Source organism: Hypomesus nipponensis, chromosome 19, assembly GCF_054491055.1.
Source record: "Hypomesus nipponensis isolate SF chromosome 19, ASM5449105v1, whole genome shotgun sequence".
NCBI classification, from domain to species: domain Eukaryota; kingdom Metazoa; phylum Chordata; class Actinopteri; order Osmeriformes; family Osmeridae; genus Hypomesus; species Hypomesus nipponensis.
This window is the reverse complement of record NC_140379.1, coordinates 13,308,924-13,322,936: the sequence shown is the minus strand read 5'-3', so window position 1 is coordinate 13,322,936 and position 14,013 is coordinate 13,308,924. Positions and strand designations below refer to the sequence as shown.

Sequence of the window (14,013 nt, the reverse complement as noted above, 5' to 3'; positions counted from 1 at the left end):
CCTGGCCTTCATTTCACAACAAAAGCACACACACTAACATACATCACACAAACATGGTCAGATGCATATGTATAAGCTTATATCTACAAGCAATGTGTAAAGGAAATTAATGGAAATGTTTGCAGTTCTGTTTGTTTTGCTGTTGAAATTGATAAAGAAATAAGCAAAATGTTGACACATAGCACAAAGTTGGTTACAATGGGATTCCAAACTTTAAAGTGAAAACTGACAAAGACGATGGAACAAACCTGATTGGCTGTCATGGATGTTGTCACAAATTGAAACTAGATAAATGTCAGAGACTGAAATTTTCTCATGACAAATCACCAATGCCCAGGAACACGGACAAAACCATCTCTGATCCACCCCCACACAAAGATTTACAGAAGTCAAAATAAGTTCCTTTTTTCTGTTTTATAGACACACAGTGGGGCTTACTTGATACATTCAGTTAAGTTTAATTGTATTTTAGGGCCTGAAGAAAGGGGGCTCTCAAGGGAAGCAAAAACTGGGTAGACGGAGACATCTTGGTGAGAAGAAATTTAGAAACATTGTAAAATGGCGAGGGACGAGTTTTAAAAGTTTGGGGAACAGAACTACTGCTAGCAAAGTGCCAGTGAGTCAGTTGGTTTGGACAAGAAGTCTCCATGTTGCATTACAGAATGGAGGGATACCTCATCAGTACTGTAAGTACATCTCCACCTTGTTGCTGTTCAGCTACATATTTTTATCTGTTTTTATCTTAAATTGATATACTTCAATTTGTCCAATATATTGTGTGCCTTACTTTTTTTGAATTTGAATTTTGAATATAAAGTTAAACGCTATCAGTAGGTTGATGGAAACTGTATGTAAAAGGTCTTCAGAACCTATTTAAATAGCATCAAATGATTACATTTCAGTTATTTTTTTTATCTTGGGTCAGCAAATAACAGACATTAGTTTTTGTCTATTGTTTTCACTATTAAATGTTCTTTTGAAACTTTTTCTGCCATAATCAGAAATATATTAGAAGAGACAAGAGAGCAACCATAATATATCATAAGTCTAGCTAAAATAATCATATAATTATAACAAAAATGGGGACTATGGTGTCTTACAAATTCATTTAATTTTGATCACAGAGGAAATGAATGTTATTCACAAGGGCTTTGTTGCATGTTTGTCTGAAAAGATTGTTCTGTATTTTAATCAACTTGTGATGTTTTTATAATGGATACAGAGTCGTACATGCATTTGTATTTTTGTTGAATTCCTTTGTGCTCTTCTTCAAGCCATCGGAGGAGATGTACGACCCAGAGATCTACAGGCAGCAGCTCTCAGAGTACACATACAACCCTTACATCAATGGAGAAAACCAAACAGGTGAATTCACAGTCTCTTTAAAACACAACATATTTAACCTTGATGATCGTTAAACTCAGTGTTGGAGTAGTAACAGTGTATTGAAACCATTAAGGTATTATAGGGACCAAGCAGTGTGTTATTTGGCAGATCGAAAGAATTCAGAACAAAAGAAATTCAGTTGTTTGTGAGGTTGAGTTTTGTTATAATGGTACAGAACATGACATTCAGTTGCAATTGATTGCAAGAGTCTCCAAGTTTACCAAACCTAAGGGGAAAAGTTGTTCTATGTCTGTCGTCTGAGCGGTGGACAGAAAAGGCATCTGTTTCCTGTGCTTCATTGGGCAGACATGGTTAGAGATCCAGCTGCACTATCTCTTTATATATCTGTATGCACCCTCAGCTTTTTATATATCTGTAGATCAGGGCATTACAACAGACATTTACCAAAAGCTGGTCAGGGCCAACCAGCTGGACCCCCCCCCCCCCTCCCCCTTTGTATGAGAGAACTCAGCGATCCTGCCAGTAACATATACCCATTTATGTTGAAACAGCATGTAAAACAAAGCTTAATCTTGATCTGAAAAATCAATCCCTCCACTGAAATGTCTGGTATTTTGGTGAAAATGATTGGCTTATGTACACAATGACTTATCAATATGGTTTATACAAATAATATATTTACATTTCAGTAAATTGTATGTAGTTAAGCAAAAAGAAACCAAACACAAATGTGAATCCCTTCAGACAAAAACAACATCAACTATGTAAACAAAGTGTACAAACAGGAAGCTTCGGCCTTGAGAATTTTGCAAGACAAGCTGTTTAAACTGCAGATGTGAAATAAAAAACCTAACCCCCCCCCAAAAACATATATTTACATGACAGTAGCACAATATGGCTGGTTGGTGTTTGAAAGAATTTAACCATCTCCGCTATCCTTACATTTCATATAACCTTTTAGTACAATTACCATCCAAGATGCACCCCCTCATGGGTTTTCAGATCACTATAACTACAACTAATGACTTCAAATGGTAGTGCTTTCAGACACAGTGCACATTCTCAGATACCTGTTTTGTTGAAATCCCATTGAGCCCCCCTCTGCTCTCCCCTGGTTTCAGATCAATGGGACTACGCTTCCCACGTCCACTCTGTTGAATATGAGAACCTCCAGGACAGCCACTTCACAGAGCTCCAGAATGCCCAGGCCTTGCACCCCCCCGCCATGCATCGCTATGATGTGGAGACCCTTCTGGACCCTGGATTGGGGCCGCACCATCATGTCTTACAACCACCTGTAAGCACTACCTCCCTCCTAATGCTTGTCCATTTAGCTATGCTTACCCATCCATGTATCTGTTATTGGTTATCAATGATTAGCCCATTTCTATGAATCTGCTGTGGAAAATGATGGAATGCTTCCGATTACGAGAAACAATTATTACAGTGGTAGAAATAAACATATAAGAACATGAATACACTCTAATCAGAGCTTCTTTGAGTACTCAAAGAAGCTCTGATTAGAGTGTATTCATGTTCTTATATGTTTATTTCTACCACTGTAATAATTGTCATATATATTATATATATATATATATATGCGCTGGGTCTGAGATGTGCCATTGACACAGAAAGAGCCTGGAAAACTGTATAGTACAGTTTTTTGCTTTTGCATAAGATGTGGGCTCTTTTTCAAGCAAGATGTTTTGCTTGAAGGATGTTGGGTGCACCCACGCGCACACACACACACACACATGGTTGAACTTTGCAGCCTTTTTCCGGAGTGAGGACTGGTGTTGCTACCATAGAGGGGATCTCACAACCAAATGAAAGATAGAGATCTCAATATTTCTTATTAATATATGAAACATGCATCAATACTAATACATCTGTTAACAACTTCACTCAACCCTTCTGTTTCTGCACCTCCTGCTATCTTGAGATTATTAAAATGAACACCTCTTAGTGGGACCGGGGTATAACACACTGGCATCCTTAAGAATAACCCATGCTCTCAAAATCTATGTACTTCATTCTGTTAAGGTGTGATAGCTATCCTAAAATAACAATGTTCAGCTATGAGGTGTTAGTCAAGTGTTTTATAAAGGTTTACATATGTTTACTCAAGAAGTTTATGAATGATCATTTAAATAGAAAATGAATGTGTCTTAAGTTATTGTAAAGGACTGTGTTGATGTTTGGCAGAGTAGAATGGCCAAAATAAAGGGAAAATTCAGTTACCGAACCTGATGTATTTTTGGGGGTATTTGATGACAAGACATGCTTGATATTGTCTGTCGTGTCCAAGGTCCAGTACTACCCCCGGCCATGCTATCCCCACCTGTCCCCAGTGCAGCGGAGCTCAGACGAGGATGAGCACGGGGTCCGCAGCCCGCCCCTGGAAGTGTCTGATGAGGAGTCTCTGAGAGAACACCACTCCTCCACCTCCGTCGGGGAGATGGGTAAGGAGAGGAGTTGGCATGAATGTACGCATACATACCTTTCATTTGTTGTTATTTTCCATTCATACTGTAATGCAGTTGAACATTTTTCATGATCTGGTTTCCCAGTGACGGATTATTCTTTAGGAAACTGGCATTCAATATCAGTAGGCTTTCTTCCTCAACACAATGACTCACATCCCCTGTCCTTTGTGTCCAGGTAACAAGAAGAAGATCCGTCTTTACCAGTTTCTACTGGACCTGCTGAGGAACGGAGACATGAAGGACAGTATCTGGTGGGTGGACCGAGACAAGGGCAGCTTCCAGTTCTCCTCCAAACACAAGGAGGCTCTGGCCAATCGCTGGGGCATCCAGAAGGGCAATCGCAAGAAGATGACATATCAGAAGATGGCGCGGGCTCTGCGCAACTATGGCAAGACAGGGGAGGTCAAAAAGATCAAGAAGAAGCTGACCTACCAGTTCAGTGGTGAAGTACTGGGGAAGACTCACTCGGAGAGAAAAACATACATGTAGAAATTACATGAAGAGCTAGGTGGTTAAAGATCGGATGAGGGGGAAAGGTTGCAATTAGATAGAGGTGCTCATGTAATATATTTACGTATATAAAACAGCAGTTATTGAACTGCTGATTTCTGTCAATTGCATTGTCAAAAACTACTGTAAGTCATACCTGTATGGGTCAATACTACAGTAATAGTATGTTTTTATAACTGTTAAAGCCTGCATTAAGAGAGTTGTTAAGACTGGCTGAACTATTTAACTTAAATTTCTTTCTTTTTTAAATGTGCTGTCAAATTTGAAGAATTCAAAGGAGAAGAATGTTCCAGAAGAGCAGTATAAACTTTTGGCCACTAGGGGCCATCAGTGACCTCCCTGCTTGGTTGTAAGACCTCTCTTGCATAAACTGTCTGGTGCTCAGTAGAGTTTGTTCAGGCTATGGCATAAGGAAATATAAAAGGAAGACATGACTGCAATCAATCAGTCGTCCGAAACCTGAACATTACCAGCATGTAAACCCCCAGAGCAGTTTCAGTGGCTTTGCAGCTCAGACGTGGTCTACTTGACCCTTGCATTCAAGATGGTTGTGATCTCCGGGGGCTGAACCTGAACACTTTTTGGATGAACTCCTCCATCTTTTCCTCTCAAGCCTGGTGACCTCTGTGTCACCGGCAGACGGGAGAGGTGAAGAAGTCTGTCACCCTGCTCTTATCCACTACCCGCGTGTCCGATGGACCACATATTCACCAGAGGAGGGAGGGGAAAAGAGATAGAGAAAGAGAGAGAAGGTTTTCCATTCCCCAACGTTGGAAAACACAATCCATTCGGACGATGCTCTCCTTCATAGTGTCACAGTCTTTCACAGTGCCACTTCACTTTAAACCATACTCTGTCAAATGTTGTTTGTTGTTATGTTGTTATAATAATTATCAATGTAAAATAGATGTAATAAAGGTGTTAGCTTGACTCCGTTACACCCAATAATTGCTTGAATCCTTTCAGCTTTTAGGCACATCATCACAGTCCTCTCAGGCATGGCACACAGGCTTTAGCAAATCCTCCAGGAATCACTGGCTTGTACTGAGAAACCCAGCGGCAGACCCAGGCAATATATAGACACTGGACCAGTCATGAGGAGGTTACTGGTATCACTGGCAACTCACGAGGCCACCTGCCTGACCCCTGGCATTGTGGACACATTGACAAAAAACATGCAATCATGCACGCAGGCACTGGCAAACACACAGCCGCATACACGTGCACACAGACCCAAGCACACACACTTTACATGCACACACGTATGCACACACACAGACATATGCACGGTATGTGGCACCCTCTTTCAGTGGGCATTGAGGCAGTGTAAATAAGTAGGCGACGACACCTCCCCCGCCCGAGGTGAGAGGGCAGACGCAGAGGTAGGGGACATGCCTGAGGTGTTGGTACCTCTGGACATAGCATCATCAGGAACTGAAAGTCCACTCCACCCATCCATGCACAATGCTGAAGCAGACATACTTCCACAGTGATATCATCACAGTGTATCAAATGTTAGGTCAAAGCCATTCATTGATGTGTGCTCTCAGTGCCACGGCAGCTGTAAACACCCCATCATCATTTTTACTGGTAAGCTAGGGAGACGTATCAGACTACAAAAAGTCCTTCAAAATACAATGCCCAGTTCACTAAGATGGTGAAATACATGTTGCCAAAGACGTGCTGGTGTAATCTACTTTTTATTATTAGACAAAGAGATAGACCGGCATGTTCTCTGTGTAGTTTAAGTGTTTCAACAGGATGGTTTCATTGTGGTATATGGTAGTATCTAGTAACTCGGACTGAGAATATATGGAGACCTGCCACCATAGGCACACATGAAAGGATTCCTGGAAGTCCGAGCTCACCCAGGGAAAAGCTCCAAAGGAATACTTGTGCCTCCTGTCTCCTCCCTCCCACCTCAGTTTCCTTGCCTCTTGCCTCCAGCCACCCACCTCCTCACCCTGTCTCTTTCTTCCTACCTCCTGCCCCCGTCCAGGCTCCAGCCTCCTTTTGAAGTGGCCTGGATCCTGTTCTTTGTACAGGGCTGGGCCTGGATTCTGTTCTTTGTCCAGGGCTGGGCAGCGGCACAGCTCTGTAGAGAATAAGTGTGTGTTTAAGAGAGAGAGATAGAGACAGATAGAGAGACCTAGCTGAGCTTGGCTAAATTTAACCCCTGCCTCCAGTCCCTCCCTCACTCTCTCCTCTCTGCTGGCTTGTCAGACAGCGGAGGCGTTGGAAGAAGGGATGGTTGAAATATGGTCTGCCAGAGGTCAGAAGGTTCTGGAGGGGATGTGGATGAGGAGGGGCGGAGGGAGTTTGGGGGAGTGTGTAGTTGAGGGTCATTTATCTCCTTTTCAAGCAGACATGGGATTGGGTCCAGAAAATATGACGTGTGGGTGGGGAGCGGGAGTGGGGGTGGTTGCCGTGGACCCCCAGTATTAAAGCCTAGAGGGGAGACTGTTGACTTTAGAACTAGTGAGCTATCTGGAGAGGAGACACACTCATCCAGGATGCCCGAGCCAGTCAAAAAAGCAGGTAGGAATGATTGTAACTCAGGGTTGTTTGTACATTGGTGACCTCATTATATGTTGTGGTCATTGTCTTCCCATCGAAGAGAAGGGCAGCTGGCATGTGTATTGTGTCATTACTGATACATTCGATTTTTGACTGCTCTATAGTATTGGGAATGGCAGCCAGTGTTGATGTGTTTCTGCTTTGGCTGTGCGTGGGCTGTCCGCTGTAGCACACCATGTACTGATTAGAAATATTATTGTCAGAGAGAGGACAACTGGGAACTTAATTGTTATGAAACATAATTACCTTTGAGACAAACTTACTACCCCCTACCATCCACCATCCTGTGCCACTCCCCAACCATATTTAAGTTTGACTGGCCATTGGCACAGTGCCAAGGAGATTTGTCTCCTAACAACCAAGACAAAACAGCAATACAACCACCATATCATTTTGCACTGTACAATTTAATGTACATGACCTGTATGTGGTTCTCTCTATTTTTTTGAATGTGTTACAACATGAATTGACAAAGCTATTTTCCCTCACAGATTTATTGTGTTTTCAGACATGCAGAGAATTTCAACATTCTCATTTGTTGACATTGAATGAGGATGGACACAGCTATACTGGCTATTGGTTGAAATCTACTGTACAGTAGCTGCCATTTATTGGGAAAAATATATGATGTTGATATGAATATATATGATGTTGTGATTCTTCCAAAAAGAAGCCTCCGGTTCCAAGAGGCTCCATGCAAAGCTAAATCCAGGGTGAAACATTTTGAGCTCTCCTGAACTCCCAGAGTAAACATCCCTCAGGGTGTGCTCCTGGTCTGAACATGCATGCCAGGATGCCAGCAGGACAAATTACTTTCCACACTCATTTATTTTTTTCTCGCTCAGTAGCAAAGCGGCCTTGTCATAAGCAACTCAGTGGATCAAATTACACAACGCAGCACATCATGCTAGCTAAAAAGATGATTAATTTTATCATCAACAAGGCCCTGAGTTCATCTCTTACAGATATTTTTTTTTATTATTGTTCAATTGGAATCATGTTCTGGAATATCAAATTATCTTAGTAGTTGTTTCATAGTTGTTGTATGTTTTGTTGTAAATTATACAACTATAAATCAATAAAATAATAGTAGCCCTGCTGAATACATCTACTGGAAGTACCAACAAATGTTGACGTAGAGTTACAAATGACAAAAAGTCAAATGCTCAATCAGAGCATTTGAATTTGATCAGATTAGAAACAGGGAGAAGTGACCTGGTATGTTGTTGGACCTGAGAAGAGAGCAGTCATCACTTGGCTGATAACAGAGACAGCCACTGGTGTACCATTCCTCTGGTGCTAGCAGCGACACCAAAATAGAGCCGAGATAATCCCTTTGCTGTGCTACCTGTGGCCTGGTCACTGTAGAGCTCTGTTCTCTCTGTTGCGTTTGTTAGAGGGACCAGTATACATTCTATATTTACACTCATTGGGTCATCTTACATCTACTTGGGAAGGTCATTTGTGTTGTGCTGATTGATTGGGTTAAAGAGAAAGTAGGCTGGTAGGTATTGTAAGCATACATTGGGTTGGATTGTACAGTGACTAACCCTATACCACCCATATATAGTATGTAATAGTTTACCCTGTACACAACATTCACTGCAGTGCACAACTGTTTACCTATCTTGAATAAACATTTATGTTCACATGGAGTCAGCAAGCTGCTTGAATGCAACAGGCTTTTGAGATTAATATCAAGGAAAGTTGCTATAGGTCAGTATATTGATACAGTGTCTGTAGATTGTCTATGATGGCCACTAAAAAGAAAACGTTGACAAGAATTTCCCCCCAGATGGTGAACCTACACTCTGGCTAACAAAACAGTGTGAAAAGTCAGAAGAGCATCTATAGTCTGTCTATAGTTGCTTCCCAGAATAAAGTGATGCCATGCCTCCCTCTTCAGTCTCAGCGTTTGCCAAGAAGCCCAAACCTCAGGTGGCCGAGGAGGGCTCCTCTGTAGTGTTTGAGGTTGAGACTGAGAAGGCCGATGCCAAGGTGAGATGGCAGTGCAACGCCAAGGACATCACTTCCGGGGGCAAGTACGTGGTGACGGCAGAGGGCAACAAGCACTCCCTCACCATCCCAGCGGTCACTATGGCAGACGGTGTTGGCTACGCTGTGATCGCAGGAGGGTCAAAGGTCAAATTTGAGCTGAAGGTGAAAGCCAAAGAAGGTGGGAGGATGTCTGATGACCTGAGACTTCACTTCCTTACTAGCACACTGTGGCTGGGAGTGAGAACCTGCTGAGCCTGCAGCATTGGAGTCACTGTCTTTAACACTCACCTCACCTATGAGAACTGGACTCAGGAACACTCCCTGACAGGACACAGGAACATATGCGATCCCGGACTGAGGCTGAGCTAACTCTTACCTTTGATTTGCGATACTTAACTCTGCTCACATCACGTTCACAGCTTTTACAAAATCTGCCAAGATATTCACTTATTATCACTGAGCAACTTGATATAACACTTGTTCATTGAAAACCGAGCACCTCAGAGCACCCAGTATTTTTTTTTCTTCATGAATGTAGACTGTATCAGGCTTACAGGGCAACACTCTCTTGCCCTTTCAACCTGTCAGTGTGCCCTGGTGTGGCTGTCTGACTGATAAGTTGGAGGCCTGGTTGGGAGGTGAGGGAAGGGGAGGAGGGGGAGGGCTGGACAGAGGTCAGGGAGAGATGTGTTGTCAGAGGAACTGTGCATGGGCAGAGAGCGCTTGTTTAAAGCGACAGAGGCTCAAGGCTCCAGAATTCAGGGAAATATCACTTCACAATGTCAAGAAAACCCCAGTGATCTTCCAGGAGGCACTAACAGATGGTTTCCTGGTGACTAACCCTCCCTCCACGCTGCCATGCAGGAACTCAGCCTTGCTGCCTGACAGGCATCTGACAGGCAGATAACACTGCCTGCATGGAAACTTGGTTGCCCATTGAAAGAAGATAAAAGAGAACTGTTTAGGCGATCAAAGCATGCCAAGTGGGTATGCATGCCAAGAATAACATCACTGAAATTGAGCTTGGAGAAAATTGCCACCTGTACAGGAACTCAGTGGATATATTTGGCAGGTATTTAGCAGGTTGGAGCAGGTTTTGTTAGCTATTAAAGGGTGAGAGTGAGAGGGGATAAAGAGGTTGAATGAAGGGTATTACCTCAGTTACCTCCGTGAACGAAACCCTCCAAAAATACAGGTCTCTGATCTGCATCTGCTCCAGGGACATAAATAGTGTCCATCCTTAGGATAAACTTGCACAGTGTGCATGAGGCCTCTAATGTTGTCCTGGTGTGTCTTCAGAACCTCCCCAGGACTGCGCTACTGAGCCAGCAGTCCCAGACACAGCCACTGCAACCCCAGCTGATGTCCCAGCTGATGTCCCAGCTGCTGCCTCTGTCGAGGCCCCGGTCGAGGCTCCTGCCTCAGTAAACGGTGGAGGGGAACCTTCAGCAGGGTCATCAGAGGCTCCTACTGCCCTGGGTGAAACCCCGTCAGAGGGGGTGGCAGAGGCCCCAGCACCTGCGGCCAACCAGCAGCCCCAGGATGCCCCCCCTGTGGAGGGTAGGTCCACAGTGAGACCCCAGTACCTACAGATATCAGCAGGCTGGGGAGGCTGTTTCTGGCTCTCTCCTTCTCTCTCACTCCTTCTCCACGTCCTCCAACCTCTCTGTGCCGTCTCCCTCTGCTCACACATCCTTGATTCTATCCCTCTCCTTCTCTCCCTTTCCTCTCCTCTCCTCTCCTCCTCTCCCTCTCCTTCTCTCCCTCTCCTCCTCTCCCTCTCCTTCTCTCCCTCTCCCCCGCTTCCTCTCCTCCTCTCCCTCTCCTTCTCCTTCTCCTCCAACCTCTGCCTGTCTCTCTGTAGACGGTCATCTGCCAGACACCAGACAGGACCTGACCGGCCTTTTCACAGAGAAGCCGCAGACTGGTGAGGTAACTGTGGGTGAGTGACAGCTGCTGAAGGATCCATCCTCTTTGTCATGTGTTTCACTGTGCACGATGTGACTCACATTTATCTGCAATGGATTTCCTCCACTCTTTTTCATTCTTATCCTCCTCCTTCTTGTTCTTAACACTATTACAAATCCATTGTACACAACAATTGATATTGCTGTGTATAGTTATGTATCTGTTTCTTTCTGCTCAGGTGAGAACATCACCTTTGTGGCCAAGGTGAATGCTACCTCCCTGCTGAAGAAGCCCACCATCAAGTGGTTTAAGGGCAAGTGGATGGACCTGGCCAGCAAATCTGGCAAACACCTTCAACTGAAAGAGCTGTACGACCGCAACACCAAGGTCTCCAGCCTTTCAAGTTCATTAGAGCAGACAGACTCAAGCTGAATAGAGCCAAGTGGAATAAAAGAGAAGATAACAGCAAAGAGATTGACAGTCTTCTCTGACTCATGGACATTTTGGTCTTGTGGTTTCAGATATATACTTTTGAGATGCACATTATAGCAGCCAAGGCTAATTTCGCTGGAGGCTACAGGTGTGAGGTCTCTTCCAGGGATAAGTTTGACAGCTGTAACTTTGAACTTACTGTTCATGGTGAGTGTCTCCACATCGCCTCTACATCTCTCTTCTACACTTCATCTACACAATTCTTCCTTTCCTCCATACTTCCTAGAGTCCCTACAGTTAAAATGTTGTAACTTTACTATTAATATGGACACATTTTCAGAGGCCCGGACAGTTGAGGGGTTCGACATCAGGGCTGCTTTCAGACGCACGTAAGCTTGAAGAAAAAACTAGTTTTCTTTGTCTTTCTTTCTTTCTTTCTTTCATATTCCAATCCCTTTCTACCTGATTTTGTATGTTGTAATCAACACCTTGCAAACCAGTGTCTTAAAGTACCTTCAGTCTGGAGGTTGATTGTGATGAGTAACATGGACAATACCAATTTATCAGGAGTGCAGCTGCTCAGAAGAGAAGTGGACCATCAGTAAGGTAGTGGGGGGTTTGCTGCAACACTGGAGGCTCATATACAAATTCTGGATGCTGGTTCCCAAAAAGAATTCAGGAGAGACTGTCCTTTCCTTAGAATAGTTTCTGCTCTCCTTTTGGATCAAACAGAACCAGAACTTTACAATATGCATCCTCCTTCTGCTGGGTTTTGAGAGAACGACCACGTGGAGGAAAGAGACAGAGAGAGGATTTGACCAAACAAATCCTTTAAGAGAAGTTAAACCCAACATACACAGGGGTCATCCTCGATGGATGTGACCGCTCTGAGGACTGATGTTGCGTCAACATTGACTGAAGGTGCTGTGGTACAATGAATGAGGTTAACAAGCCAAGCTTAGCAGTGCAGTACTTTCTAATGTCCTTCAAAGCCTCTCTCTGATCTACCTCTAGGTCTCTCTATCTAAACAGCGCAGGCAGCTGCACAAACAGACACCCGGCTGAGTGAGGTTTTTCACTGTGTCCCTGGTTTGAGTGTATTGAGAAACGCAGGATGTGTTAAGACATCCAGGCTGAGCCTTATGGGACGTGACAGAGGAAGAACTCATGGTGGAACGTTGTAACTCGACCACATAAACCACAACACCCCTGTCTAATCCCCCGCTGGCCCCCGACATCACAGACAGGAGATAAACACGCGCTGTGCCTCTTATTGTACGAGAACCCGCGACTCTGTCCTTGCCTTGATGTCCCCACTCCTAATGTGATTGTTGTGGTGAGAAGGTTCCGGAGGGGTGATTGTGGTACAATGCCGTTGTTCACCTTGGGTGCTTGGTTGTTGCTGTTTTTTTCATTTGCGCGCCTCCTGACCCAAACACAGGGCGAGCATTACCTTTCCACACAGTCATCTGCTTCTATATGTCTGTTCATTTGTCAGTTTATCTATACTGCACTAATGCATTCATTCATTCACTCATTTGTTCATTCGTTCATTCGTTCAACCATCTACTGACTTTCCATCCAGCTAATTTTGTCTTTGAATCGAGATCAGATTTTCCTGACTCAAAGGCTGTATCATAAATGTCACCGCCAAGAAAAGACATGAGTCATAACATGGCTTTAGAAGGAAGAAGTGTGAGTTGTGGGGGTTGACATTGTGTTGTGTGCTGATGTTTCTACAGTAGCATAGATGGAGGTGATGACACAGGCGAGCTAGACTTCAGTGCCCTGCTCAAGAAGAGGTGAGTTAAAAAAGAAATAAAATATTAGTATCAGTTTGTTTGTAATTATATGGAATCACTGAATTCTTCTTGGACGATTTAAAGCTTGAAAAATGTATTTTCTTCATCTCACATAGCCTAACTATTTTTTTCTCTCCCTTTCCTGCCCCCATTGCTCTCTATCTCTCTCTCTCACTTCCTCTTTCTCTCTCTCTCTCTTTGCAGAGAGTAAGTGCAGACATCAGCATGATAAAAGTTTTTCTGCTCCTCCACCACTAACCAGATCTGAGTTTACACTGCACCCTGACCCTGGTGAATAACTAACACCACACTGCATGCTGAACAAGGACCAATTTTAGGATGCATCAACCCCTACCCCCACTCCCTTTATGCCCTAGCCAGATTCCTCCCTCCACTCCTGTAGGGTGCGCTGTCACTCCACCTGCTAACTACCACCATAGAACAAGATCCCATCTAACTAAACAGGAAATTGATATTGATAGCCAGCACCTGAATCTGCACCTTTATTATCACAATCTAGGCTGAATCCATGGTTGGTCATATAGGTAATGTAACTCAGTCTTTGTTCTGTCCAGTCCCTGTCCAGTCAGTTACACAGTCATGTTCCTGCCCAATCACCCATAGACACTGTTACACATCCCTCAGTGGTGACTGTATGGGATGCCATCTCAAATATTTGCTTGGTTGTCACATGTTGACGTATAGTTCTCTGCTGGGGCACATTCTCTCTTGAGGCTCCTCACCCCTACCCTAGGCCCTTTCTGGAAAATTGTTTGCCACATTTGTTTGCTCATATTTTTAGCTTGATTATTTTTAGCACAAATTTTTATATGCCAATTATTTAGACAAATCTTGTATGCTGACAGAGGTGTAACTGCTTCTAAAAAAGTATCTAGCAATACAACAATTTTTCAAAATTAAAATTATAAAAAATAATGATTCCAGATTTTTTT

At 43.6% G+C, this 14,013-nt stretch overlaps 2 protein-coding genes across 3 annotated transcripts in view; both read left to right on the top strand.

Moving 5' to 3' along the window:
* Positions 1–119: 119 nt before the first annotated feature.
* Positions 120–5,281, top strand: spi1b (Spi-1 proto-oncogene b). Of its 2 annotated transcripts, none has more exons than XM_084682064.1 (5): positions 120–686; positions 1,275–1,365; positions 2,469–2,644; positions 3,656–3,833; positions 4,009–5,281. In XM_084682064.1, the coding sequence occupies exons 1-5, from the start codon at positions 648–650 to the stop codon at positions 4,320–4,322; spliced, it is 798 nt and encodes a 265-aa protein (XP_084538190.1). In that variant the 5' UTR covers positions 120–647; the 3' UTR covers positions 4,323–5,281. The 2 variants fall into 2 exon arrangements, with proteins under 2 accessions (XP_084538190.1, XP_084538191.1); XM_084682065.1 differs by having other exon boundaries at positions 124–686; positions 3,656–3,809.
* A 1,575-nt stretch (positions 5,282–6,856) lies between these two features.
* Positions 6,857–14,013, top strand: part of mybpc3 (myosin binding protein C3) — a 27,662-nt gene continuing 20,505 nt past the window's right edge. Inside the window, exons 1-10 of the mRNA XM_084682872.1 lie at positions 6,857–6,881; positions 8,827–9,096; positions 9,538–9,548; positions 10,415–10,477; positions 10,689–10,860; positions 11,065–11,213; positions 11,348–11,465; positions 11,599–11,647; positions 13,001–13,060; positions 13,265–13,267. Coding sequence (XP_084538998.1) covers positions 6,857–6,881; positions 8,827–9,096; positions 9,538–9,548; positions 10,415–10,477; positions 10,689–10,860; positions 11,065–11,213; positions 11,348–11,465; positions 11,599–11,647; positions 13,001–13,060; positions 13,265–13,267 — 920 coding nt within the window. The remainder of the gene's footprint in view (positions 6,882–8,826; positions 9,097–9,537; positions 9,549–10,414; positions 10,478–10,688; positions 10,861–11,064; positions 11,214–11,347; positions 11,466–11,598; positions 11,648–13,000; positions 13,061–13,264; positions 13,268–14,013) is intronic.